The sequence below is a fragment of the Thalia democratica genome, chromosome 1 (assembly GCF_965202585.1).
Source record: "Thalia democratica chromosome 1, ktThaDemo2.hap1.1, whole genome shotgun sequence".
Classification (NCBI taxonomy): Eukaryota; Metazoa; Chordata; class Thaliacea; order Salpida; family Salpidae; genus Thalia; species Thalia democratica.
The window spans coordinates 46,205,561-46,233,556 of NC_139165.1; the positions used below are offsets into that span (position 1 = coordinate 46,205,561).

Consider the following 27,996-nt stretch of genomic DNA (forward strand, 5'->3'; position numbering starts at 1 on the left):
ATGCCCGTGGATAGACCTAAAAGTAGCTTAAAACGTTGTAGCTCATACTCATTTAACAACAATAAATTCAACATAAAATCCCATGATTTACTGAAAGATATTGACTTCAGACTCTATGGCCAAAAAACAAAACAACAAAGTTATTCAGTTACAAAAAAGCCTCCAATATCTCAACCAGTTCTTAACAAAGACAAAGGAGATGTTGTAAAAATTTCAAAATTCCATCCAAACTTTAGTAAAAGTAATGTAAATTTCAAAAATATCAGATCAAATTCCTTTTCCAAACCACAATTTAGTAAAAGCAATTACAAGTATGTTTTATGTATTTTGATTTTACTTAAGTTATATCTTTTGTTAAGTAAGAAAAAATAATAAGTTTTGAGATTTTCAAAAATATTATACAAAACAATGTGTTTTTCTGTTTATTATAGTTTTATAAGTTGAAAGAATTTAAATTCACCTAATTGTTGTAAAAACTGTCTTTTCAAACAAATGTAAAATGTTATCTTTTCCTAAGTTTAATAAAATATGTAAATTTTTGCTTTAAAAATAAATTTGAGTTAAAAATTTCTGTTATAATTCTTTATCTTTTTTAACTATAACTACTGCTTTAGTATAATTACATTAATTACACCAGTGTGTTTAAGATTTGTTATAATGCTTATTTACTTATTATTAAAAAAAAAAACTTCAGTAGTATGTGAGTACGAGTACTTTCATGCTAAAAAACTAGCAATATTAAAAAATCATACAACTAATACCAATGTTTAGTTTCAATTAAAAACAATTGGTTTGAGTCTGATTTTATGACTTGGTAAATAAATTTTAGTTGTATTTTTTCTATTACTTTGAAAAAAAAAGTTAGTTCATAAGTTTCTTTTTGGATAAATATTTAACTGATTTTTTTGTTAAAAACTGTATTAGACTAGACTACAGTTTATAAATGCTCATTGCATTTTTATTCAAGCCCTAAAGAACAAATGCTAAGTAATTGATTGGAAAAAAATAGTGTTAAGTTTTATAATGTGAAGCTAAATGTGAAGTTTTATAATATTTTTTAACAACTGTTTCAGATGTTATTTGTTTTCAAAATGAATACTATTTTACTGTATAGTTTTTATTAAATATAAATGTTAAATAAGACTAAAAAGAATACACTATTTACATATTTAATATTGCACTAAATTCTTCTGCAGCTTAAAAGAACCTGTTTACAAACGACATAACTTATCAACCTTAAGTCAAAATAATTTGACAAGTAATACACCTTCCTCTTCTGCACGACCATCCTCTTCTTATTCTACAAGTTCATATAAAGTTTCAAATACTATGGCTGGTTCTAACAACTATCAAACATCTAAGTAAGTTTCTGTAGCAATTTATATAAAAAAAAAGTATATATATTTTGTATTAAATGATAAAAAAAAAAGCGCTCAAAAAGTTTTGTCTAAGGACCTGGTGTACAAAAAACCTTTCGGTTATCAAGATGCACAATACTTTTGTTTTCGAGGCTAAAAGATGTTTTTTGATATTTTTTTATCGCATTTAGCTTGTAAAAGATTTTATTTTGTTTAAGTTTGTAGTTTATTTTTGCTTTAATTTTTGTAAGGTGTATTAGAATAAGAAAAATCTAATTATATCTTAGTCTTAAAAAAATTCTTACTTTAAACAGGTATACTTTTTGGATTAGTTTGCTAAATTGTATATTAGCTTAACTTTACAAGTTAAACTTTATTACTCAAGTTTTATCAGTTTTTTTAGACAAGTTTTAAATTGTAGATGTTTCATTAGTATACTGTTCAAAAATCTTAGTTAAACATTACAAACAGTGTAATGGTGTGTAATTTATTAGAAGCGATTAGAGCTTGACTGGGTTTTAATTATTGTCTGCTTTATCCAGATAGTTTAAGTTTTTAAAATATTTAATACTTAATTAAAATTGAATATAACTTTGCTGTAAACTGTTATTTTGTTCTAGCAGTAGATTAAATGAATTTATATTAAAAACTTTGAGTTTAATGACTCCAAACTCCATTAATTTTGTTTTAATGCAGAGGTTGGCAAATTATAGCCGATCAAGTAGAAATGTCTTGCCTTGAATTAGTTAAATAATCAAAATCAAACCTTTTCATAGAATAAGTATTAATAAGTGTAAAATGTTGTATACTTATTGCTTATAAAATAGTTATACAACATTTACCAAATTTAAAATTTTTCTAACTAAACTTTTTTTTAAATTACAGTGGCCTGAGAAGTTTTTTAATAAAACTTGCCTACAAAATACTTTTCTAATAGATGTGGCTTTTTGCATTTTAAGGCTGGCTACTACTGTAATAGAACATTAAATTAAGTATAAAAATATCAACTGATATAAACATGAAAATGTCCATATAAATTACTGTAATACACAAAATAAAAGCGCCTACTAGGTACTAGTTAAAATCTACTTTTAATTTTTTTGTAAATTGTTTATGTAACGTTTCCAACACAAATAAGAGGGTTATATGTATAGGCCAAATATTATTTATTAATTGTAGTGTTGTCATATTTCAGGAAAATTAGAAAAAGTAAAAAAAAACACAAAAAAAAGACAAAAGTCAAAATAAACAACAGTTTTCAAAAAAAATGTCAGGAAAAGACAGGAAATTTGATATAAACATGCTCTTAATAAGATAGTATTTGATATAAACATGCAAATACATTGATCATACACAGATGGTTCAAAGAAAGTTAGATATTTGAATCCAACAAAATAACTGTTGTTTTGACCTTTAAAAAAAAAACTTTAAGTAGTTTCAAGTCTTGGTTATGTATTTTTGAATAGCTTTTAATTTAGAGTTCTAATTAGAAAATTCAGAATTTTTTTAGCTTTATCTGTGGCAATCCTGTTATTGTTTTTCAGTGCTCTATTGTTTAAATAAAGAATGTGTTTTTAGGAGAATTAATTGTTATAAATTTAGTGTTTATTTTTAACAAATTTTAAGCGTTTGTTTTTGTTTAAAAGTCTTGAATCATTCTCTATCTAATTAATTAGATTGAGATCTGTTAAATATCTTGTTTTAGTACGTAAATTCACTAACATTCTGGTTCATAGTTGTAAGCTTTTTTATTTTTGTTAAAAAGGTTTTAAACTAAATTAAATTCAAATTAGTTTAATATAATGCATTCCAAATTTAAAGTAATAAAACAGTTTAATTAAGTCTTATAATAATTAATTCTTAATGTTTTAAAGGTTATGCAGTAACAATTACCTCTGAACAAAAAACTTTTTTGTTGATATTTATTTAATAAAATAACATAAAAGATTAAAAAAAAACTAGTATTTAAAAAAGGAAATAAAATTTTATATGGTTAGTTTTATAAGTAGTAGATTTCAAGGTATAGATAAAGTTTGAATTGTTGAAGTATAAGTAAAAGAAACACAGTAATACAAAATAGGATCTAAGTAATTTTTCACGTAGCTTTAAAGGCTTAACACATATTTAGAAAAAAATTTAAGGAAAGAAATAAAAAGTTGCATAGACATTTTAAAGCCTTAATTCAAAGTTTAAGCTTTGTAACTAGTTTTAGTCATTTAGTTTTAGTTTATATCAGTTTATTATATTTTAGCTGTTTCCAAAAGACACAAAAGCATATTTCAAATGATGAAGAACCAATTTTGTCTCTATTTAGTCATTCAGTTTTTAAATCAGACAAAAATCTATGTTGGAAAAACACATTCAAGCATAAAAATGACAGACAAGCTGATTCATTTAAAAGTTCTGAGTTTGTCAGGTATTATTGTTTAATGAAGCAAGTTAAAACAGTTGTTTAGTTTCATAAACTTTAAATTGTTTTCAAACAATTTAATTCATTGTTTTAAATTCGAGTACTAATACTAATGTTAATTAAGTTTATTTTTTTTAGCTTAAGAGGTTTTTAAAGTTATTAGAGTATTAGTTAAATATTCTTAGAGATAGTTATAGAAATAAGCCAGCCATTTAAACAATTATTTATCAACTTGATAAATAACAAATTTTTGACTTTTTACCTCTTTTAGTTTTATGTTTAAAAAAACGTTTATTAATTAAAGCTTTTAAGTTGTAAAAATCTTATAATGCTTTACCATGCAGTGTGTTCTGTTGGTAAATGATTTGCATTTCTACAATTATACAGTAAAACATATTAACATAAACTAAGTAAACTTTATTATAAAATATTTCTAACTGACATTTTGTACTATTAGAACTCAAGTGTTATAAATATTGAAATTATTTTAAATTTAAATAAGAAGGTTTCATTTTTTGATTCTAAAAATAAATTTACATACATGTTTTTGTTTTACGTCATACTTAAGAAAACTTTTGCAAATGTAGTTTGTTAAAATTACACTTCAGTGCTAGACTTTTGTTTCAAATTTTGTTTGTAAGTGTGAATTGTTATTAATCTAACTACTTTAAGTTTTTTAAATATATATCATAACAGCTATTCATTTAATAATTAAACAAAAAATGATAAAATTATTCAAGACAATAATTTATCAAATAATGTAAACACTAACAACTAATAAGTACTTATTTTTCTGAAAACTGAATTGAGTTCTGCAAATTTTTTTAAAAGAAAATTGATAGTTTAAAATTTCTATGTCTAAATGCACAAACAGCAACATTATTTGTTAAATTTGTACCATTAACTTTATTGAAATTCCTCTATTAGTTCAAAGGGTTTGGTATTTCTTACTGTCCTGTACCATAAAGATACTTAAGTTTAAATTTAAAAAAGTTATAATAAGGATTATAATAAATAAGCTTTATGAAAACTAAAATGTTTCAAAAGTCTAAAACCTGTATAATTAGGAGACACACTTCATTGAATCTTGCGTTAATTTTTTTATTTTATTTAATGTAAACTTTGTGTATCAAACACTTAATTTTTGAACTATATTAGTTTAGATTAGATTTACAAGGTTATTAGAATATCCTATAAAAGTATACCTAAGTGAAAAAAACACCAAAATGATATTTTTAGAAGTTAGGTTTTAAGTATTTAGTCCTGCTTTATTTTTTTTGTATTTACCATAGAAAGAGTATATCTAAACCTATAAAATTTATGAAAAATGTGTATATGTACAATATATTTATGAGAGGATTAATTTAAAATGTACCATTGTTCTATGTACTAATAATAAATTTGATAGTACTAGAAGTCTAAAATTTTTAACTTAAAGTTTGATTACATAGAAATTATGTATTAATTTGAACTTATTTATAAAATAATATAGTAAGTAGTTAATTGTTTGCAATTATAAACACTTAAGAAAATAATTGATTATTAAAAGGTTATATGATTTTCCAAAGTTTTTGCAAAGTTTTAAAACTCAAATTAAAACATGTTTATAAATTATTCTTAGTTAAATTAAATTTATAAACAAAAGTTTTATATATTTTTATTACAGTGTGTTGAAAAAGCTAAATTTAAGTGGTCGCTCTACAAGTAGGCAAGAAAGACCTAGATCAAGAATAGAGTTAGCAAGAAAAAATTCGTTAACAGACTTTGACCTGCCCACAAAAAGCTCAACTTCCTTCGCTACAGTTTCAAATGAACAATTAGAAGCTATTGACCCTATATACAAAATAATTAGTGAACAGTACTCAAGCTACAAGTCTGCCTTTTCTAAATCTAATGAAAATTATTCGAGGAGGTAGTTTTGCTTCTTATTATCAGAAGCTATAGTTCGACAAAAAGTATACCAATACTTGTTTTTAATACAAAAGCAGTTATTAAAAGCATGACTTAAAGTATCATAACATTTATAATATTCTGTAGACCAAACTTTTTTAGCGCTTTTGTTGTTGATCAATAAACAATAAGGTGTTTACTATAGAAAAAACTTATATCCACTTTAGTTTTCTGCATCAAACGTGATATATAAAGTGATCTAAGAATAATAATTTTTATTTAACTTTTTTATTAAAGAAGTTAAAAAAAAAATATTTTAGGCCTTTTTGAATACTAAACCTAGCAAGTTTTAAAATGAAAAGACCATATTGTTGTATTTTTTTGATAACTTAAATTTACTATAAATTTTAGTTATCACAGTTCTTAGCTAAAGTACTAAATTATACTGCAGAAGAGTTAAAAAAAAATGTTGTATTTTAAAGTATTTTTGACTATATATATATTTATATTTGAGGTTCTAAACTGAGCTAAAATATTTCTCAATTTATTTGAAAATAAGGAGAAAAATATGCAAGATTAATTATTCAAAATTTTTATTTGCAAAACTAAGTTTCACCCTTTAAGGGATCTTCAGTTACAATTTAAATTTAAACAAAACATGGAAGATATTATAAAGCAAAACAAAACAAGTAAATTAGAAATTGTAAATTATGTTAGTAAAGGCCATAGGGGGGTCCAACTTTTTTTTTTTTCACTAAAAATAACATATGATCATATATGAAAGCTTGAAGTACAATCTACAAGCCAGTTTTTATAGAATTAAAAAATATTATTTAAGTTTTGAATTATAGTAATTTTTATAAAAGTATGGACCGCAAATTTTTCACGGTCAGAAATTTAAAAAATCACTTAAAATCTATCTTCTCCTTCATTTTTGAACTAGAGACCTAAAACTTTCAGGAAACGTTCCTTTTATAGTTTAAAAGACTTTGAATGTTGGAATTTTAAAAATATTAAAAATAAAAATTTTAGATAAAAACAACAAAAAAATAGGTGGTTTTTTTTAATAAAAATTTTATTTTTTAAAATAAAAAAAATCCTGCTTTTAATCTTTTTAAAATTTAGTAATACAATTTCTGTGAAAATTTTAAGAAGATTGGTTGAAAAATGAAGGAGGAGATAGATTTTTAGTGAAATGGTCTTTTTTTGCGTTTTTAGTTTGCGCCTTCCATAAGGAACCTGTTGAGGTCACTAACTTTGATCGCTCATATCTCAAAATTTTTTTTGAATTTTTTTAAGCGGTTTTTGATAGCTCAGATGAAACTCTATAAAATAAGACCAACTTGTAAAAATCAAGGTGGACCTCCCCTGTGCCCTTAAAAAATTAATCAAGAATTTGAATAAAATACTAAATAAACACTATGGGTTTAGGCTCTTGAAAACTGAATGTGAAGCTTTTATATTGAATAAAAAAACATTAGTGGCTCAAAAATTAAGGAAAAATAAATAAAACAATCTACTTACATACTATAATATACAGAGAAACTTTTAAATCTTTAAATTGAAACTTACTTATACTGAATGTTAAACTTTTAATTAAAAAAAAAACTAGCTTGGAGGCAAAAAACTAAATGAAATTAAAACTATAGCACACAAAAGAATTGGGTCTTTAATATTTTAAAAACTAATAATACTGATTAAGCTGTTAACTGGAAGAAAATAAAACTTGGAACTTATAACTTTGTAAAAAAATTTAAATCTGAAAAAAAATTTATAGTGGCATAGAATTAAAAAAACAATGTAAATAAATTAGATACTATAATAAATAAAAAGTTTTGAGCCTTAAACATGAAAACTGTGTGTACTAGAATAAATAAATAAATTGAAGACTTTAGCTTAGGTATTGAACATGAAACTACTAGATTTAAAAACACAATCAGCTTAAAGTGAATAAATAAACTAAATAACTTACATACACAAAGGGATTTAAGTTAAATTTAAAACTCGATAGGCTAATAGCTGACTGAAGTTACATCAAACTAATTAAAAAGTGCATTGAAACCTTTTGAATAATGTTGCTTTTAAAACTATGACGTAATTAATATATGGTTTGAACTAAGTATTATAGTATTAAGTTTTCATAGTTCAAAGCTTGAGTTTTTTTAAGTTATTTAAGTAGGACTAAAAATATTGTGTATTTATAAATGAAAATGAAGTTGAGTAAATAAAATGACACTTAAAATTAGCTAGCAAGCGCTTAAGTCTTAAAGTGAAGTTTTTTTAAGTGTAGACAATTAGCAAACAGTTCGTGTCTTTTGTTTAAGTTGTTTCTTTTATTGACTCTGGCTATTTCTAGCTTTTCTAGGCTGCAAGTGTTACATATACTGTGAATTTTTCTTACCTCCCCGATGTGTTGAATGATATTCCATTTATTATTATAATCAATATTGTTGTTTTTTTAAAACCAGATGTATTTAGCTAGTTTGGTGCTGTTTTCTTTGTAGGTGTTGAAACTGTGGTAATGGTTACTATCTGCTTTTTAAAGTATTACCAGTGCTCCCAATGTATTTCTTTGTTTCCTTGTTTGATATTACAGTGGCTTTGTAACTAACATTTTTTATAAGGCATTTGGTGTTCAAGGGACAGGAGTTTTTAGATCGGCAATTACAAGTTGGGGTGTTATTGATTTTGTTTTTTTCTTTATTGGAAATGTTATCTAGGGTTTTTTTATTATGTTTTTCTATTATAACTTTGATATTATTCATACAGCTGTATGAAATCTTGCAATTATTTTTGTATATAATTTTGTTGAGTACTTCATTGATTTTAAAATGTTTATCGATGAGTTGGAAGAATATTTTCTCTAAATTTGTTTTAAAGGATTAGCAGAAGGCTGGGTTGAAGTAAATTATTTTTCTTGGTCGGCTCTTTTCTTTTTAGTTTGAGCGTTTTTATTTTCTGAGTATTTTAGCATGTGTTTAAAATTTAAGTCATTTAAAGCATTTTGGTATGTGGGTACAGAGTTTTTAAATTTGGACCATTTTTTCACTTTTGGAGAGTCTGTTAATCCTTTGTTTAATCATTTCTAGGAGGTTTTTTTAATAACTATTGGGTGGTTTGATTTTTGTTGATATTTAACATCTGAGTTTTCCTTACGGTATGGTTTGTATTTGTTGTCAGCGAGGTTTAGAGTTGTGTCTAGATAGTTGCATGTGGTTGTGCTGATATCAATAGTTATTTTGAGTCCGATTTTGTTAAAAAGTTTGATTGTCTTCTTTTTGGTATTTTCTGAAGTTTGGTTATTTTTTTGCTCGATAGTAACTAGGCCATCGTCTCTATACAAACCAATTTTATTATTTTTGTAGAGGTTTACGGTTTAGGGCGTAAAGGCCTATAAGGTCGCAGATCTCTGCGCCAAAAAATGATCCCATTGGTTCATCAAACAACGTGTTGTCGTCTTTTTTAAGGCCATAGGGGGGTAAACCATGTTTTTTTACAAGTTGATCTTATTTTGAAGAGTTTTTTCTAAACTTGAAGATGCTTTTTATCGTTTAAAAAAATTCAAATTATTTTTTGAGGTATGACTAGTCAAAGTTGGGCCGCATAATAGGTTCCCTATAGAAAGGGAAACTAAAACAGCGAAAAAAGACTGTTTTATTTAAAATCTATCTCCTCCTACATTTTTCAAGCAATCTTCTTTAAACTTTCACAGTCTAATATTTATACAATAACAAAAAAAACTTTACTTTGGAATTAAAAAAAGATTTGTAATTTTGTTTTTGTTGGTTTAATAGTGTTTTGTATTAATTTTTATGATGAAATATTTACTTTTTTACATTATTAAAATTCTAAAGTAACGTTTTTTCCTTTTAATATAAGGAACATTTCCTGAAAACTTGAAGAAGATTGCTTGAAAAATGAAAAAGAAGATAGATTTTTAGTGAATTTTTAAATTTCCGAGAAAATTGACCCAGAAAAATTTGCGGTCAATACGTTTGTATCAGTAACTTCTTACAAAAAATAAAATATCTTAAAAGTTAAATGATATTTTTGAATTCTATAAAAACAGGCTTGTAGTTTGTATTTAAAGCTTTCATATAAAAGCCAAAGTTTTTTTTTTTAAATTGTTGGACCTCCCCTATGGCCAAAATCCATGTTTTGTTGTTAAATGTTAGAATTATCTTACAGGTGTGTTCTATTAACTTTATATCTTTATCTTCTATATTAGTGTATGCTCTTGCAAAGCTAATGGCTTTTATCAAGTGCTCTTCTTTTATACTTGGGTAAAAACTAACAATGACAAAATTAACAAAGCATTTAGTATTTTTATTTTGATATTATTGAACCATGTTATAAAATCGTGTAAATTGTATTATAGCAGATTTAGTTCTTATTTCATTTACTGATTTTTATTATATGGTTTTAGTAATTCTACAGAGCTCGTTTTTTCCGGGGTTGAGGGTTTTACATTCGATTTTAAAAGGAAAGTAGCTTGTTTTATTCCTTAATTTTTGAGCCACTAATGTTTTTTTTTAATATAACAGTTTCACATTCAGTTTTTAAAGAGCCTAAACCCATAGTGTTTGTTTAGTATTATATTCAAATTCTTGATTAATTTTATAATTTACATAATGATGTACTATTTCTAATTTACTTGTTTTGTTTTGCTTTATAGTATCTTTCATGTTTTGTTTAACTTTTATTTTTCAGATTTAAATTGTAACTGAAGATCGCTTAAAGGGTGAAACTTAGTTTTGCAAATAAATAACTATATACATATTTAAGTTCTGAAATGTTTAGAGCTTTTTACTTATACAATGTTATTTTTCAAAGAAAGTTTCAAGGTTTTCATAGGACTTAACTTCAAATAACCTCACTTTGTGTTTTATTGCTAATAGTATCTAAAGAGATTATAAATGTGGATATTTTAGGTTTTTCTGTGAAATTTGTGCTTAAGCAATGTAGTTGTAACTAAAAGTATTTTCATAAACATATAATTTTTGACGAAGCATAATCATTTTAATGCTTTTAAAGAAATTACCAATTGTAAAGTGTTCGTTCAAGCAATATACCCTCATTTGCTTAAACTAAAACAAGATTAGTTATTGTATAAAAGTAGATAATAATTAATTCTAAGCTTTAAACTTTTCTGTTACTTTTAATTTAACAAAAAGAACTATTAAAAAACAAATTTATGTCCTTGTAAATGGATTAAAATTTTAAGAAAAGCAAGTAGTCCATCTGAGCAAAAAAGATCATTCAATAATGTTGTGGAAAAAGCTAAGAAAAATTCTGATATTACTAGCAAAAGCGCTATACCTGGTAGTTCTTCATCAACTCTATCTAAAATTTCAGTTAGTTTTCTATTCTAAGATTTAAAATATAAAGCATTTAAAAGGTAAAACAAAAAAAGCTTTAAGACTTAGGTTTGTTTTCTTTATTTAAAGAATGTAAAAGTTTTAATACTTATTTTTATATCTTACAAGTCAACTATTTTTCTTGTTTTTTAATTCGATGTATTTCTTTTATGAATTTATATTGATTTTCTTAAATACACTTTAATGAATCCACAGTAAGTAAAGTTCATGCTTTTTTTCTGACTTGATCTAACTTTGTCTATGATTTAAATTAAGTTTTGAAATGCACAAAGCATTGCAAAAACAAATTATTTAAAAGAGCATAACACTTGGATCAGAGACAAGAAAAACAATATTTAAAACAGTTTAAGATATTTTTTCAGTTTAAAAATTTTATTTAGAAAAAGTCGATCACAAACTGCAATTTAAAAAAAAGTTAATTTAGGTTTTATGTAACGCTAAGTTTTAATTGTGGATTTAAGAATATTTTTGTAGTCTTATGTGCAAAACTTAATGTTTTATTTTTGGTTGTTTGACTTGTTCTCTAGACAAAATAAAATAAATTTTAATTAAAGCCTTTTTTACAGTACTTATCCTTGAAAAAGTCAAGTCAAGGTTTAACAAAAGACGAACGACCCGTTACATCTATTTCCAACTTTCCGTGTCAACTTGACGCTGAGGAGTCTGCAAATGAGAACACCATTGATTTTACAGATTCTCTTAACGATATGACTATATGCGAAGAATTTTTCGATGATGACGATGCAATGCTTGATAACATAGAAGATGACGTAGTCGAAGAAGATGATCTATGTTAGTTTCATAGTTTTTGAATATTTCTAAAGATGCTTCTTTAAATTTTGTTAACTAACTTTTCTACATAGCTGAGTCAAGTTTTAAATAATTACTTTGCTTATGAAATGTATTTATGTGCCAATGGTTAGCAAACAACTTTTCTCACCCAGAAAAATTTTTTGAGATGTAATAATATTTTCGACATGTTTTCTTTAACAATGCCCATAAGTTTTGTAAATCTTTAACTGTTTGTTGCATTAAAAGTAGTTTTTTAAATAGAAAAGAGTACATTTTTAATGAATAACAAATAAAAGTATTTTGTTTGGTCTAATAAAATCGAAATTTTATAAGATTAAAAACAAAGAATCCTGTGATAAAATAAAATGGTTTGAAATTTGCAAAAGTCAATCAATCAATAAAAAGTATAAAATTTTTTACTTGTACCCCTTTATAAACATTAACTTAGTCGGCAGCCTTGTTTTTGTCAAAATTTAAAAAATTTAATAAGTATGTTTAACAACAAAATTGTAATGAAGTTATTATTGAATTAACTCTACTTCCTACTCATAATTTAAATTTTAACAGTTTTATATAAAAAAAACAGTTTTAATTGAATCAAAACTTAACAAATCCGGGCCGTAGTTTTCTGACCCCTGCTTTAAAATTGTACTTGATGTGTTTTATTTTTAAATTAAAAGTATTCTGTAATTAAAACTTTTATCATAGTGCTTTCTTGACAAACATAAACATTTTTTTTGTAAATAACTATTATCAAAACTTAAAATCAAAATAACTTTAAATGCTTACAAAAGGGAGTAAAATTTTGTTTTCGATTGATTTATCGTATTAAAAAACAAAAACTTGAAATTTTAAACTTTACTAATTTGTTTTATGTAAGAACACTAACTTTACAGCTGAAAAACCCAATGTTTTTGTTTTTTATAACTTTCTTAATACTTTTGATTAGCCCAGTTAATTTACAATTTCGAACAAACATCAAGTGATGACATCATCGAGCAGTCCAACGTCATCACTTCTTTATTTTTTGGAGGCGCTGACGTAATCAGATTTGTCAAGCACAACGAAAAAGGTCAGTGTTGATTGAACTAGGTGAAACTGTAAAGTTTGTTACAACATTTTGACCAATGTTGAATAATTTTTTTTAATATATAATGGCAATTTGTTGATAATAATTATTAATAATTACAACTAAGATAATTGGTTGGCAATAAACTTATTAAAAAGATTACCGAAAAGAATTGGAACTATAACTAATAAAAATATTACTACCGTTTTATGCTTTTCACAAGCAAACTGCATTTATGATTTTTTTGAATTTTTTTTTATAATTTCAGTGATTCAATTTCCTACTCACGTCAAAAAACATCTGAAGTGGAAAATGAGCTCAGTTACGCCACACGTGGTCAAAAATACGATTACGAGAAGCGGATTTAAAATTACCAAAAGTTGGTGATAAATTTTAATCATTGTTTTATTTTAGATTAAGGCCATAGGGGGGGGGGGGGGGGGTAAACCATATTTTTTACAAGTTGATCTTATTTTATAGGGTTTTTTCTAAGCTTAAAGATGCTTTTTATCGTTTTAAAAAATTCGAAATCTTTTTAAGATATTACTAGTCAAAGTCGGGCCGCATAATAGGTTCCCTATGGAAAGGGAAAACTAAAACAGCGAAAAAAGACTATTTCATCTAAAATCTATCTCCTCCTACATTTTTCAAGCAATCTTCTTAAAACTTTCACAGTCTAATCTTTATACAAAAAAAAAACGTTACTTTGGAATTAAAAAAAATTTCTGTAAACATTTTTTTTTTTGAAAAAAAAAAAACACTTTTTTTTTAATTTTTGTGATGAAATATTTATTTTTTTTTAATTACTTAAATTCTAAAGTAACGTTTTTTCCTTTTAATATAAAGAACGTTTCCTGAAAATTTGAAGAAGATTGCTTGAAAAATGAAGAATGAGATAGATTTTTAGTAAATTTTAAGATTTCCCAGAAAATTGACCCCAAAAAATTTGCGGTCCATACGTTTATATTGAAAAATTTTTGCAAAAAAATTAAATATCTCAAAAGTTAAATGATATTTTTGAATTCTTTAAAAACAGGCTTGTAGTTTGTATTTAAAGCTTTCGATATAAAAGCCAAAGTTAATTTTTCTATAAAAAAATGTTTGACCCCCCCCCCCCCCCCCCCCCCCTATGGCCTTAATATCAAGTATTGCCCAAGTACTAAACATTATTAGGCTAGATAAATGAAACAACTAATTAAGGTTTTTATAATTTTTACTTTACTTAAATTGTTAACCACGGTTAAGGGAAACGAACAAAAATAGATTCTTATGGCAATTTGTAATCTGAGAAAGCTAAGTTTATATTTATACTTATGATAGTTTAGAGTCTTCTAATAAAACTTTAAACTTATTTTATAGTATATTCATTTTTGCTAAGCTCATCACTGTCATGAAGTTGTTAAAATTTACTTATTTAAATTTAAAAAATAGTTTTATTTGATGTCAAATTCAAAAATATGTTTTAATTAGCATATGTAAAAGTTGAGATTGTTTAATTAATTTTAAAACTTTTTATTGTAAAAAATAAATTACTAAATTTGTTTAACTTTTCATAGTTTCTAACTTATTTTCTCGTTAATTCTCTACCATTTTATTCGCGTACTGTATACATATAATACAATATTAGAACTTACTACTTTGATTTTCCTTCAGAAAATTCACAAGTAGCCAATAAAGTTAAAACATATTTTAACCAATATTATATTCTAGTAAATTTTTCTTATTTTTTAGTTAGCAAGGCACTAATAGAGTTTTAGATCTCACACATATATTTTAAAAAGTATTTTTTAACAAACTCTTCTAGAGATAAAATTACATTACGAATATATTTTAAAGATTTACCAATTGATTTTATCCGTTTATTTAATTATAACTTTCCAAATAGATTTGATTTATTCTTAAGTTTTTTAGAATTTGCAATATATACTTTACTTCTAACTTTTTTTTAAAGTTTTTAAATTTACCTATAAATAGTTGTAAAATTGCTACACAACTTAAATATAATTTATATACGACATTGGCTTAAGCTCTTATCATAAATTGATAGATTGAATTGTAGTAAAGGGGTTTTTGAATGCGTCAAAAGTTCAAATTTAGTAAATAATAAATTCTGCGGGCCAGTTTTACCAGAAAAATTCACGGTTTTACTTGTTAAAAAGTCTTCACGGTTCTGATTTTGAAGAGTTGTACTATAGATTTAAAAAGTTCCAGCATTACTGTTAGAAAATCTCGTTTAATGAGCATTACTGTATACTGAAAATTAATCTAATAGCCTATTTCAAAATATTTGTTAAAAAAAAAGCTCAATTTCATTTGTTTTGCACAAGTTTTTTTCAAGCTGTAAGACCTCTAGTTTAGTTTTTCTACTGTAAATTTTAATTCCTGATGTTAGACAAATATCTTTTAATACTTTTCTTTCGAAAAGTATTTTTAAAAATATTTTCATGCTTTCTTTTTTTTAAAAAGTCTCTATTTATAACGTATGTTTTTAGTAAAATACTTTACTAGTACAACAGGTATAAAAAAAAACTATTTTTTTGTAAACAGTAAAGTTCATCACACAAAGATCTGTGAAAACTAGAACAAATACCATAAATCTACTTTTAATTAGCATTAGAAAATTTTGATGATTACCAGTTTTTGTTTTTTACTATATTTCTTTGTTAAAAGCACATTCTTTATCAATAACATGTTTGTTTCACAGTTTTTCTTTATTGTAGTACTCTTAAAAGTTAACTGCAGTAGTAAAGATATTGATCTAAATCTCGAAAATGAATAGGCCCAGAAAAATTAAAAAAAGTTATGATTGTAAATAAATTAAAAAATTATAACAATGTTATAATAATGTAATTCATGTAAATACAACATACATAGTTTTTTTAAACCGTGTAACATTTATATAAAATAGAATAGACCGTATATAAGTAGATATTATTCGCTATGAAAAAGAAAAAAAAAACAGTTTCATAACTGTAAGGTACAAAATGTTTTGCTTGATTTCTAGTGCTTATCTTCTCGATGTCTTTATATCTCCTTATTAATATATTATGCGATAAACAGCAGTGTAAGTTTTTGACCAAGTTACATTTTTTGTAACTTGTATAGTTGTTCTAAACTTTCATTGCGTACTTTTATGAAGTTGAGTAAATTTTTTTATGAATTGTTTTCTCATACTTCTCTTTAAATTAAAAAAACTAAATCTAAAATTAAGTTCAAAATAAAACAGAAAATTCAGATGTATGGATAGGGTGTTACGGAAAACACATGAAATCAACTGGATTCAAGAGTATTAAAAGCTTTCAAAAAGTATGTAAAGTTTTAATAAAATAACTAATTTTGCAAACATACTATGTAAGTAAGTACTCAAAGACTGGTGTTAATTTCAATTTTAATAAACAAACATTAGTACTTGTTGTAACGCTAATTTGGCAATTAAAGCTATCTTTTTTAGAAGTAAATCTGGATATATAGTACTTAATAGTTTTTTACAACAAGGTACTTTGTATTGGTTAACTAAGTTGGCAGTTACATAGGTTGTTAACATTCTTTTCATTTTTAAATGATTAGTTGAAAACCAAGAACTGCATAAAAGCAAAACTACCTAACATAAGAATTCTTTATAATTATGTATTTGTAATTTCTTTATTGAATATTGTATAGCAGTTTATTTTTTTAAAATCAATATTTCTTTTTTGTAGATAAAAAAATATTTTAATTAAGTAAAATTTTTATAGTTTTAAAAAATCATTTTCGAGACCTTTTTTTCAACCTTCTGGTATAAGCTTATCACAGTGGACTAGGTGCAGGACTGAAAATAAGAAAAAAAAAGTGTCTTTTTTGATCATATAGACCTGTATAAACTCATAAGTTCATACCAAATAAAAATAATTCTTCTACAACTGAACTTATGCCGTCTGGTGTAAAGTCTGGTAAATTAATTCTAGCTCAAATGAACTTGGATAAAATCCAGTCACTCCAATTACAAATCCAATAGAGAAAAATAAACTAGTCTAAAAAATACTTCAATATTTGTATTGTTATTGTATCACAGTTTCTAATAAGTGTATCAAAATTTTTTCAATTAATTTAAATATATAACTTTTTTTATCTACAAAAAACTAAACTTTAAACATTTTAAGCATATTTTTTAGCTCAAGTACTGGTAAATGTCTAAAGATTGAAAACATAAAACTAATAAAATACCTTTATAATTTTATTCAACTTTAATTATGATTTATTTAATTAGAATAATAATAACAGATAAAAAATCTACATTGTCAATTTTTAGTGATATATGTCGAAATTATAGTTTTGTTTAGTAGTTAGTCGAAAATACCGTACAAAATTTAAAAGTAACTAAGTAATATATTTGTTTAAATCATAAACACTTTAGTTTTCAGAAATACTAAGCAACTACTAGCTTTAACAAAACAAAACTAACTGAAATATATGATAAATCCACCTTTTTGTTAATTAAAAAATTAACTATTAAATTCTTTAATTAAAAAATTAAATATTAAAATAAAATTATATAGATAAAAAGTCTAAAAAAGCTACCACTTTAAGTGTGATAACTTTAACTATTGTAGTCATTCAAAAAATTAAGTTTAAAGAATAGTTTTGATAAACTCTTAGGTTACCTAAAGTTTTGTTTTAAATAATACTTGAAAGTTCCTAAATTTAGTCCAGCGCATTTTGGGTCCATGTTCCACTGTGGTTGTGTAAAGTAATTTTTTTTTTAGTTTTTAAGCTTAACTAAAATGTGCCTTTCTTCGTCTTAAAGCTAGAGATTTCAAATGTTAAACGAACACTTTTTGCATGTCTTTTTTTTTGAGAATTCTAGTATGATTTTAAAACATAATAACATTTTTCAATTCAGAAATAAAGTGATATATCGCGAGTTTTTTTTCTGAACTAAGTTTTTAAATATCTATAGTACAAACATAAAAGCAAGTATAGACTACTTAAAAAAATATCTAAAATCTAAAATTTTTTACATTTGGTACTTGAAAAATTCTAAAATAAACTTATTAGTTTCAAAATCAGCTTAGATTATATTTCATTATTAGGACCGACTTGTTAAAAACCCTAAACTTGAATGTTGTTTATATAGTCGATAGTAGTTTTTTTGTGGTTTATTTTACTAATACTTGCTAAATATTTCTTTAGTTTTTTCTAATTTTCTTCTTTAAATGAGTTCGATTATAAGCTTAGCATATGGTTTGTGCCTGAAGTTATTACTGTTACTAATATCTTCACAATAAATTCTTCAAATTTTAAAAATGTATATTTTAAACCTCTTAGTTAGCTAGCAACAAAATTTATAAATGTCCGTTAATTGACTTTCATTTAAATTAGACTTGGATTTAATAGTTGTATACTAAATGTGTTTGTACCATAAAGGAATCTTTGTTGACCAGTAAATTTTTTATTTTAGTTTTAATAAGTTAATTTTATTGTTATTTTAATGAAATGAGTTGTATTAGATATATGGAAACATTCATTAACATTATAAGGTTTTAAAACTTCTGATTTACTTCATTTGAAACCTCTTTAAAACAAAATTAAAAAACTTTTAGTATATTTTTGCTTGAAAAATGACTATACGATTTATACGTTGTAAAATCTTAAATAAAACTAAAAAAATGTTTACTATCTTTTTTTTCTTGTCCTAAAGTAAGCTTAAATCTAAAGCCAAAATTATAAACATTTAACCTTATCTTGCAGTGTTTTAGATATATCTGCTTACTAAACTTACTAGGTTATAACTTTGTATTCTATTCTAAATATTTCTTTTTAGTTCATCAAACACATTTAGTTTTTTTTCAATTTGTAAAAAAATAGTATTAAAGTAGTTTGAAAGCTACGATAACTTCAGCTCAAAACAAAATAAATTATTTAACTATATTTATATAATGGTAAATGTCAAAAACTTATGTATAAAATTATTTCCTAAAAAAATTGTGAACGAAATATGTTAAGTGTTTACGAATTTTGGTACATTTAAAGTGTACTCAATATATTTGTTTCAGTATTTGTAGTGTTTATTGAATTTGAACCTTTCAACAAACTCAAAATGTTTAATTTTTTTTACGAAAGTAAAACTTAGTTTGTTTCATTGTTTTTCGAATACAGTTCAAGTACTACTTGTGCATTGAGTTCAAAACTCTTTAGACTGTGATGATGTTTTGACCTAGTTACTTTCAAGTATCTCTGTGAACTTTAGAATAATAAGTTTGAAAGCTTCTGTTTTTCAAGTAACTTCTACATTTATGATTTTCAAATTGTAGACTCTTGTTGAGTATATTTTTATAATATTCTTATTAAAATCATAGAAATGATTCACAAAACTCAAATGATAATTCAAGTGCTAACATTGTTTTATAATATGTTTATTTTAATAAAGTAAAGTTTCGGTTATTAACATTTAAAAAGTTAAGGCCATAGGGAAGTAAAGCATATTTTATATACTAGTCTCATTTTAAAGTTCTTTAACATAGTTAGTTTTTACTATTTCTTAAAGTTCAAATTATCTTTTGAGATATAAGGGTACAAAGTTGTAGGGCTCAAAAGGTTCTTAATGGAAGGACCAAACTAAAAGGCCAAAAAGGCAACTTCATTATTATTACTTTCTTTTTCTACAGTAGATAAGCAATCGTATTTAAAGTTTTTAAGTCTAATCTTAGCTTTATAACCAACATTGGTACTGTAGGAACTTTTTTAATTTTCGTAAAAACGTATTTGATCTTAAAAAAATCAAATTTAAAAAATTTTATTTAAAATTTTGCACATAAAATACATATTTTTATTTTTTATAAAGTTTTAAATTTATTTTTCTTATGAAATGATCACTGTATGAAAATTTAAGGTTAATTGTTTGATAAATAAAGGAGAACATATATTTTGGTAAATTCTTAAAAACTATCAATTTGGAGAAAATTCGTGATGAAAAATTTCTTCTTCATCTGTTTGTATAGCAAACTTTCTACTAAACTGGCTATTTATCAAATTTAGTTAAAGTTTTTATGTTTGATAAAAAGTGTTTTATAGTATACATTTTTAACTTTTAAATGTAGTTTCGAAGGTCCATTATTATTTTTGTAAAAAAAAGTCAGACATTCATATGGCTTTAAGTTTAGTTTTTTGTTTAATGTGCAGTACTATACGTTTGTTTAATTTTAATTAAAAAATAATGTTAAGTTTTAACAGTATATGTGTAGAACATTAGTGTGTTTTGTTTTTAAATTGGTATATAAAATTAAATGGTTGAAAAATTTAAAGTAAAATTTAAGTTTAAGTAACAGATGGTTTTAAAATAATTACTTTTCATCATTAAGTGTGATTTCAGATAAATCATTTTCCGGGAAGTTTTCAACTCGGCAGAAAAGACAGGTTGTGGAGAAATGTTTCAAAACTTCAAGTAAGAATAACTTTTTTTTTATTAAGTTAAACTTTTGCTGCGCTTACTAACAAAATTCAAAGCAAGTTTAGACACCTTACAGAGTAAAATGTTGAGCAAAAGATTATTTTAACTACTTTTTTATATTTAATACTGGGTTTTATATGTATTGCTCTGTCTTTAGTTAGTTTTTTTGAATGTATTCTTTTTTCAAAACGTTTTATAGTCTTATTTAACGTTTAAACTATTGTTCTTAGTGTGTGGCCAAAATATTTTTAGTCATTAATCAAACGTTTACTATTTAACTTTTATTATTATACTTTATTAACTTTTTGTTTTTTATTTTTATTTTTTCAATGGTATTTCACATTTTTAGATAATTTTTATTTTATTTTTTAGCTATATATATTTTTTTTACTTTAAAAACATGTCGTATAAACTGAACTTTGATTAGTTTTAAATGCATGAATGTCATTCTAATAAATGTTCTTAAAAGAACTATTCACTTCAAATTATTTTTGTTAAAAAAAACATATTGATTAAAGGCTAAGTATGGAAGGAAAGAGTTCAATTTTCTTCCACAAACTTACGTGCTGCCATGGGATAAGAAGCTACTGCGCAACAACTGGGATGAAAATCAACCCAAAAATAATAAGTATATTATAAAACCTGTGAGTGGAACCAGTGTCATTACAAACAATTTTTTTTCACTAATTATATATTTATCAGCAAAAAAGTTTTTTTTTTAAGTAAAGGCAATAAAAAAATAGAAAAACTTGAAATATTTATTAAATTTTTTCTAGAATATTTTAATCCTATAAAGTACTTTTCTAGTTTTACAACATTAATCCTTTAGTAACCTGGTTTTAAAGCATATAACTATAACGCATTATTTTTAATTTTCATCAATTTATTTAAATTTCTCTTTTATTACTATCTACAGTATTTTTTTTATTAAAATTATTTTAATCATAGCCAGCTTCAGCTCGTGGAATAGGAATCCGCGTGATAAGTAAATGGAAAGAAATTCCCACCAAGAGACCAGTCATTGTTCAAAAGTTTGTTTATTTTGTACATGTATGCATTTTTAGTCTATCTGTTTAAAAAAGATAAGTTTTTATTTATGAGTTTATTTATTTCAGTTTGTACTAGTTTTTCTCTAACTATATAGGATATTTAATTCCAAAGTTATTTTCCCCAACATTAAGCTTTTAATTTCTAAGGTTGACTACGTAATGTGATAACATTATAACTTTTAAATAGCTTAAAAACTAACTGTTTTTTTTTTTTAACAGTTAGTTTTGTTATTTAAAGGTATCTATCGAAGCCTTACTTGATAAATGGACATAAGTTCGATTTACGACTGTATGTCTATGTCACTTCATTTGACCCTCTCATCATATACCTGTACGAAGATGGTCTTGTCAGATTTGCTACGCATAAGTTTGCTTTTATTTGAACATATTCGATGAGCATTATAAATTACTTGTTTGTGATTTTAACAAATTTTATAGCTACCTACTAAGTATTAATTCTGATTTTTTTTGTATTAAAATTTCTGACATAACTTAAGTCTTTTTAAGAACAAATAAATTATTTACCATAAATAGCTTTAATAATTATTGATATTGTTATTTGTAATAATTTTTTTAATATTAGATAATACTGTTTAAGTTCTTTTAAAAAATATATTCAATAACTAAAAACAACACTTAGCTAGTTGAAGGCTGTGTAAAGATAGTTATAACAATAATTATACCTTTTTAATATCCCAAAAGGGTTGATCATGCCAATTCGATCATCAGACCACAAGTTTCGGTGGACTGAGACCGGTTTCGTCCTGATTAGGACTCATTAGTCAGTCACAACCAAAAAACTTGTAGTCGTCAATCTACAAACGGTTGTGACTGACTGACTGATGAGTCCTAATAAGGACGAAACCGGTCTCAGTCTACCGAAACTTGTGGTCTGATGATCGAATTGGCATGATCAACCCTTTTGTTAAATTTGAGCTTGTCTCACGGCAAACGAAAGTCCGGACTTCTGTTCTGCAGACTTTCGCCGATGTTTTTGTTGATTTTAATATCCCAGTTATTGATTTTTGTGTTTTGAACCTGATGAAATATATCACAAACTTATATTCTACTTACAGTTTTCTTTTTTTTTCACTGGCAGGTTTTCAAGCTCGATGAAGTCTCTTTCCAACAAGTACATGCACTTGACGAATTACAGCATCAACAAGAAATCCGGTGCGTACCAAGCCAATGACGACGCGAGCAAGATGCAGGGTCACAAATGGTTTGCTCTTTGAAATAATAAAATATTGCTTATTTTTATAATTTGTAAAAACTTTCATTTATTGCAAAGGACGTTAGGCTCGTTTTGGACTTACTTGGCATCGCGGGGAGAAAATGTTAATAAATTGAAGGAACAGATAAAGGACGTTGTTATAAAAAGTTTGATCAGGTAGGGATAAAATACTACATTACATTAAAGTAATTTTATTTTAAGTTTTGTTCTAAGATTCTTATACCAATAACCAATAAATTTTGTCTCCATGAATTTGTTGAACAAATTTTTAAATAATATTTAACTCTTATATCTGCTAAAACTTATACATTACCTTATATAAATTAAAAAAAGATACTTTTGTAAGTTGATAATTATGTCTAACTTTAGTATTTTACTGAATATTTTGCTCTTAGCTACTTAATGTTCATATTCTTTGAAACCTTACGCACTATCTAATAAATTATAATTTATGATATTACAGTGTAGAGCAGTACACAAATGTTCTGATAAAGTCCAACTGCCGAGACAAGTCTGTTTGCCACGAAGTGTTTGGATTCGATGTTATGTTGGATGATAAACTGAAGCCTTGGGTTTTAGAAGCCAACATATCGCCTAGGTACTGCTTTGTAACACAACTTAAGTGTTTTTAGATTGCTTATATTAAATTAGATGAATGTTTAGTTTTTTCATATTAACTTTGTAAAGCGTTACGATTGATAGACTGATAGTTTAATATTTTAAATTTTTAAATAAAGACTTTGTGTACTAAATGGATTTCAAGTGGTTATCTATTAATTTCGTATGAAATTCCTTTTACAAAAATGTTTGCATTTACATTTAGAGTGCTTAAAATTGTAGGTCGCAACTAAATGTGTATTATATTTATGAAAATATGTTTTTTAGTTTAAATGACTTATGTTTGTTATGCAGTTTACATTCTAATTCTTCGCTTGACATTGAAGTGAAAGGTGGTATGATAAAAGATCTTCTCAATTTAGCTGGTTTCAAAGTGCCTAACAAAAGTAATAAAGAAGATGGGCTAGGGTAAGATCCTTCAAGTTTTACAGAAAAATTTTACATGATTGTCAACATACAGCAAAATTGTATTTTTAGCTATTATTAATTTTTTGTTAGTTTGAAAGTAAATGTGAGTTATTATAATTACTTCTAGTTCTTACATATTTTTTTACTTTAGATTTTTGTAAAATGTACTTATCTGTTTTAGGTTTTATTTACATATATGTTCCTATTACGTAGTATCCCTTGAAACTTAAATTTCACTAAATGATTATTATTTCCTTTTTTAGTTTATGGTTACACTTTAAAAAAAAGATGTACAGTTTTTAACAAATTTTTAGTTTGGTTTAACTAAAACTGTTACTATTTATTTTTCAGCTGAAAAACTATTTTGTTAAACCAAATAATTAAAACTTTTTGGTAATTTAAATGCCACACTTTCCGTACTAATTTTTGTAACAATGTACATAACAAATAATAAATACTTTGTAGTTAGGTACAGTTTTTTATGAAACCATAAAATTTGGTACAAAACGTTGTATTATAGTGTACAAGTTGCCTTAATTATAATTATAAAAAAGTTAATTATACTTACTTCAGTTACTTTAGATAAACTCAAGTTATATTTTCTCAAAATATGATATTTTGAAACTATATTTTTCATTATTCTATAGAATATGTAAAGTTTTAATTTAAACCAATCTTAAATTTTTAGCTACATTATCCAAAATGCTCAAGAAAAAACTTCATTTCTACAAGATAGAAAGAGGCAGTCAAAGTCTCTGACAAATAATAGCAAATCAAAACATTTTTATTTTCAAATAAATTACAAAAGCTTATCCGAGGTTTTTATTATTTTTTATTTAATAAAAAGATATTATGCATATCCAAAGTTTAACTTAAATATATATACCGGGTAGATGCCAAATATGCACGAATGGACACTTTTGCACAAAGACATTTTTCGCGGCGCTAATTTTGCTCGAAGACACTTTTGCACGGGTTGAAATTTATTTAATTTTTTTTTTCTATCACTGGTACCCCATACCTCGGTTGGTAATTTTTTTAATTTTTTTTATTATTTTTTAATTATTTTTTAATTATTTCTAACTTTTTGTTGTCTTTTCAATTTTTAGTAACAATTTTTATTTGAATTTTTTTTTACTATCACTGTTACCCCTTACCCTCGGTTCGTAGGTTTGCTTCTTCTATTCTTTTATTTACAATTTTTTTAAATTTATTTTTAGTACACTTTTTTACTCTCATGCAAAAATGACCCTTTGTGAAAAATTGACTCTTCGTGCAAAAGTGACCCTTCGTGTAAAAGTGTCCCTTCGTGCATATTCGACCTGTCCCCGTATATAACCATGTATTGTTTTACGTATCTTAAAAATATTTTGTTAGATTATTTTTTTCGGTACCATCTTATACAACAAAACTGCTTATTTTAAACTTTTAAACTGTTTCAATAGTATCTTGTTTTAATCAAACTTATTTGAGTAGTTTAAGTACATTTAAAGTTTGTATATAGGCGCAATTATCGAGTTTGATGCTGTCCAAGCTCACACAGGACGACGTGAAAATTATTTGCGACACTGAAGATGAGTTTTCAAGAAGGGGAAATTTTACCAGGATATTCCCGTCGTGTAAAAAGTAACATAGTAGTTCTATCGTTGATGTAGACCAAGCAGTTTTACAAAAAGTATAATTTTTATGTCTTGGTGTATTTTTTAACTAAGTTTAGAATTTTGCAGAAAGTATTTACGGTTTTTCGAAACACCCAGATACAACAACTTTTTAATGTACTTTTGGGAAATCAAATACAGTAGAGATAGAGTAAAAGGTTAGTTGTTGTTTGTATTAAGTTGATAAACTCTGATACATATAAACTATACTTTAATAATACAGCAATAAACTTAACTATACATATGTAAGCAGTTTGTTTCTAACGTTCTTTTGAATAACAAAATTTTTCTAAGTTTTATTTTTTTTTACAAATTTTGAAATGTGTCTATTTGTATATCTAACGCATTAAAGAAAAATAAACTCAATTTTTTATTCAAAGTTTTCATTTTAACCAAACCAAACTTTACTTAAATTTATTATTTTGGTACAAAGGAATCGAAATCTTGAACGAGTTTTTACGAAATGACCGAAGCGTAACTACAAACAACTTAAAAGAAGTTGATTGGTCCATATACACTGGAGAGAACCGGAACGAGTTTGTTTATAAAATTCTATTTAAATTATCTTTTTAATACAAATAGTTATACTGCCTAACTAAAATAAAAAATTTCCTACACATTTTATTGTTTATTTTGTGCAGTTTTAAGCTGTTTTTTAAATATCTGACAATAGTTATCCTGAAATTTCTAAATATTTGGTGAGCTACATTTTGGTTTTAAAAACTATTGAGTTTTATAAAAGTGTTCAGTTTTATTTCACATTTGAAAATGAATTTTTAAATAAAAACCATAGTATATAAGTTTAACTCTTGTGCAGCTTTTCAAAAACAAAGTGTTAAAAAACATTTCACATTGAAAGAGTCTAAATATACAGACAACAAATATAAGAACGTCTTTCAATTTATTTTATTTATGTAAAAAAAAATATTTATTGCTTTTTATTAATAAGAAATACTATTCTATGTTATATTATAACAAACCTATTTTCTATGACTTAGTTTAATTTTTCAAAACTCATCATACATTACGGAATACAAATAAAAAGACTTCTTTGAATATTGTATGAGTAAGTATCTAAACAACTCATAAAATTTTATGTCAAATCAATAATTAATAAACACTAAAGCTATATTAAGTTACTTTTATTGGGTTCTATTTTTAGTTTCAGGAAAACTATGAATTATAAATGTAACTTCCAGTAAACTTATATTAAGTACTAATATGAGCTCACATTGTTCTTTTTTTTTGCTTATAACTTTTCAGTTATTTTTAATAATACATACAGACAACAAACTTTTGTCCAAATGCTTTCAATAAGTAGAAAAAAAGAAAAAGAATTCAAAGAAAACAGAAGTCATTCAACGAAAAGCAACTCAGTTCTTTCCAAAGTTATAAAATCAACTCCAACATTGTAGTAAGTTAAGTATATAAGTAGAATCCTTATATTTTATTAAAAAGTTACAGCAAAGTTAGTTTATAAATTTTGTCTATGTACTATTTAACGCCCCTCGTAGTTTTTATATTTTGTTGTACTTATAAAATAGTATAAACTGTTAATAAAGTAAATTTTGAAATTATAGTAATTATATAACTTGAAATTTATTGTAATTTAAAAGTATAATTTGAAAGTTAGTGATACTGTATGTATGAGTATATAATTCTGCGTAAAGTAACTATTAAGACATTATTTACTTCTTTTAAAGAGTTGAAGAACAAAGAAAGGCATTTTGATCTCAGTTAAAAAGTTGTTAAAAACATATTCATTCAAATCTAAAGTTCTTTTTTTTTTAATTATTTAATTTTAGGGTTTATTTTGCTTTATTGTTGTTCTCTCTAGCAGTGTATCGTAAAGTGTTCATACATGTTCGTAGAGATATACATCTGATGTGCGCAGAAGTTTTGTGTATTGTAAAGATACTATCTAATCTGTACATATCTTACTTTGAGTACATTACAATTTTACTTTAGTTAGTTACAAATAATAACAAGTTTAATTTTAAAATATTTTGAATTTAATTGAAATAAATTTGCCAATATTTATGTTAAATGCGTATTTTTGTGGTCTTGCGTGCACAAGTTTGAAATGTCTTAGAAAAGAACCTGTTTTTTCAAACAAAGTTTTTTTTCCGTAATTAAGGTGTAATTCCTAAAAATTTTCAACTTTAAACGCTAAAAAGTTATGGTTTTCTTTAATGTCATGAAACATATAATGTTACGCAAAAATACTGATTTAGGTATCTTATACAATCATTTTTAAGCTATACTAAAGTGTTAAATATTGTAAACTATGCCTGAAATTGTTCTATTACTTTATTTATATATAATTAAAAACTTTTAATTATAGTAACAATATATGATCTAAAGATAATGATGTTTAATCAATTTTTAAAAAGTACAAAATACTGTTAACTTTTAGCCTTATCAAGTAAATATTTTAAGTATTTCGATACAAAAAGTACTTATAAACTTGTTAAGTTAATTACTAACTTGTTTTTTTTTTACTTCTAACAGCTCAAAAAAGTACAAAAGAAAATGAATATTTGTAGTTGAGACTTGATTTCAGAGTTATTTTTAAAGTTGATGTCGATTGGTAGGAGTAAAGCCGGATTTCAAGTGTTCTAGTGTACTGTGCAGTACAGTCTACATATATGACTAATTCAACGCCAAAAAGATTATACCTCAGTTTTATATTTTCCAATCCAATTA

General features: G+C 24.8%; 1 protein-coding gene across 1 annotated transcript; it reads left to right on the forward strand.

Moving 5' to 3' along the window:
• LOC145829766 (tubulin monoglutamylase TTLL4-like) lies at positions 1-27,996 on the forward strand. The gene is made up of 22 exons (XM_082937639.1): positions 1-311; positions 1,197-1,361; positions 5,435-5,680; positions 10,883-11,012; positions 11,603-11,828; positions 12,778-12,900; positions 13,166-13,276; positions 16,124-16,203; positions 20,246-20,317; positions 20,842-20,967; positions 21,272-21,354; positions 21,611-21,739; positions 22,472-22,594; positions 22,664-22,762; positions 23,070-23,204; positions 23,519-23,632; positions 24,321-24,450; positions 25,137-25,258; positions 25,360-25,448; positions 25,724-25,826; positions 26,576-26,704; positions 27,802-27,996. The coding sequence occupies exons 1-22, from the start codon at positions 1-3 to the stop codon at positions 27,824-27,826; spliced, it is 2,871 nt and encodes a 956-aa protein (XP_082793765.1). The 3' UTR covers positions 27,827-27,996.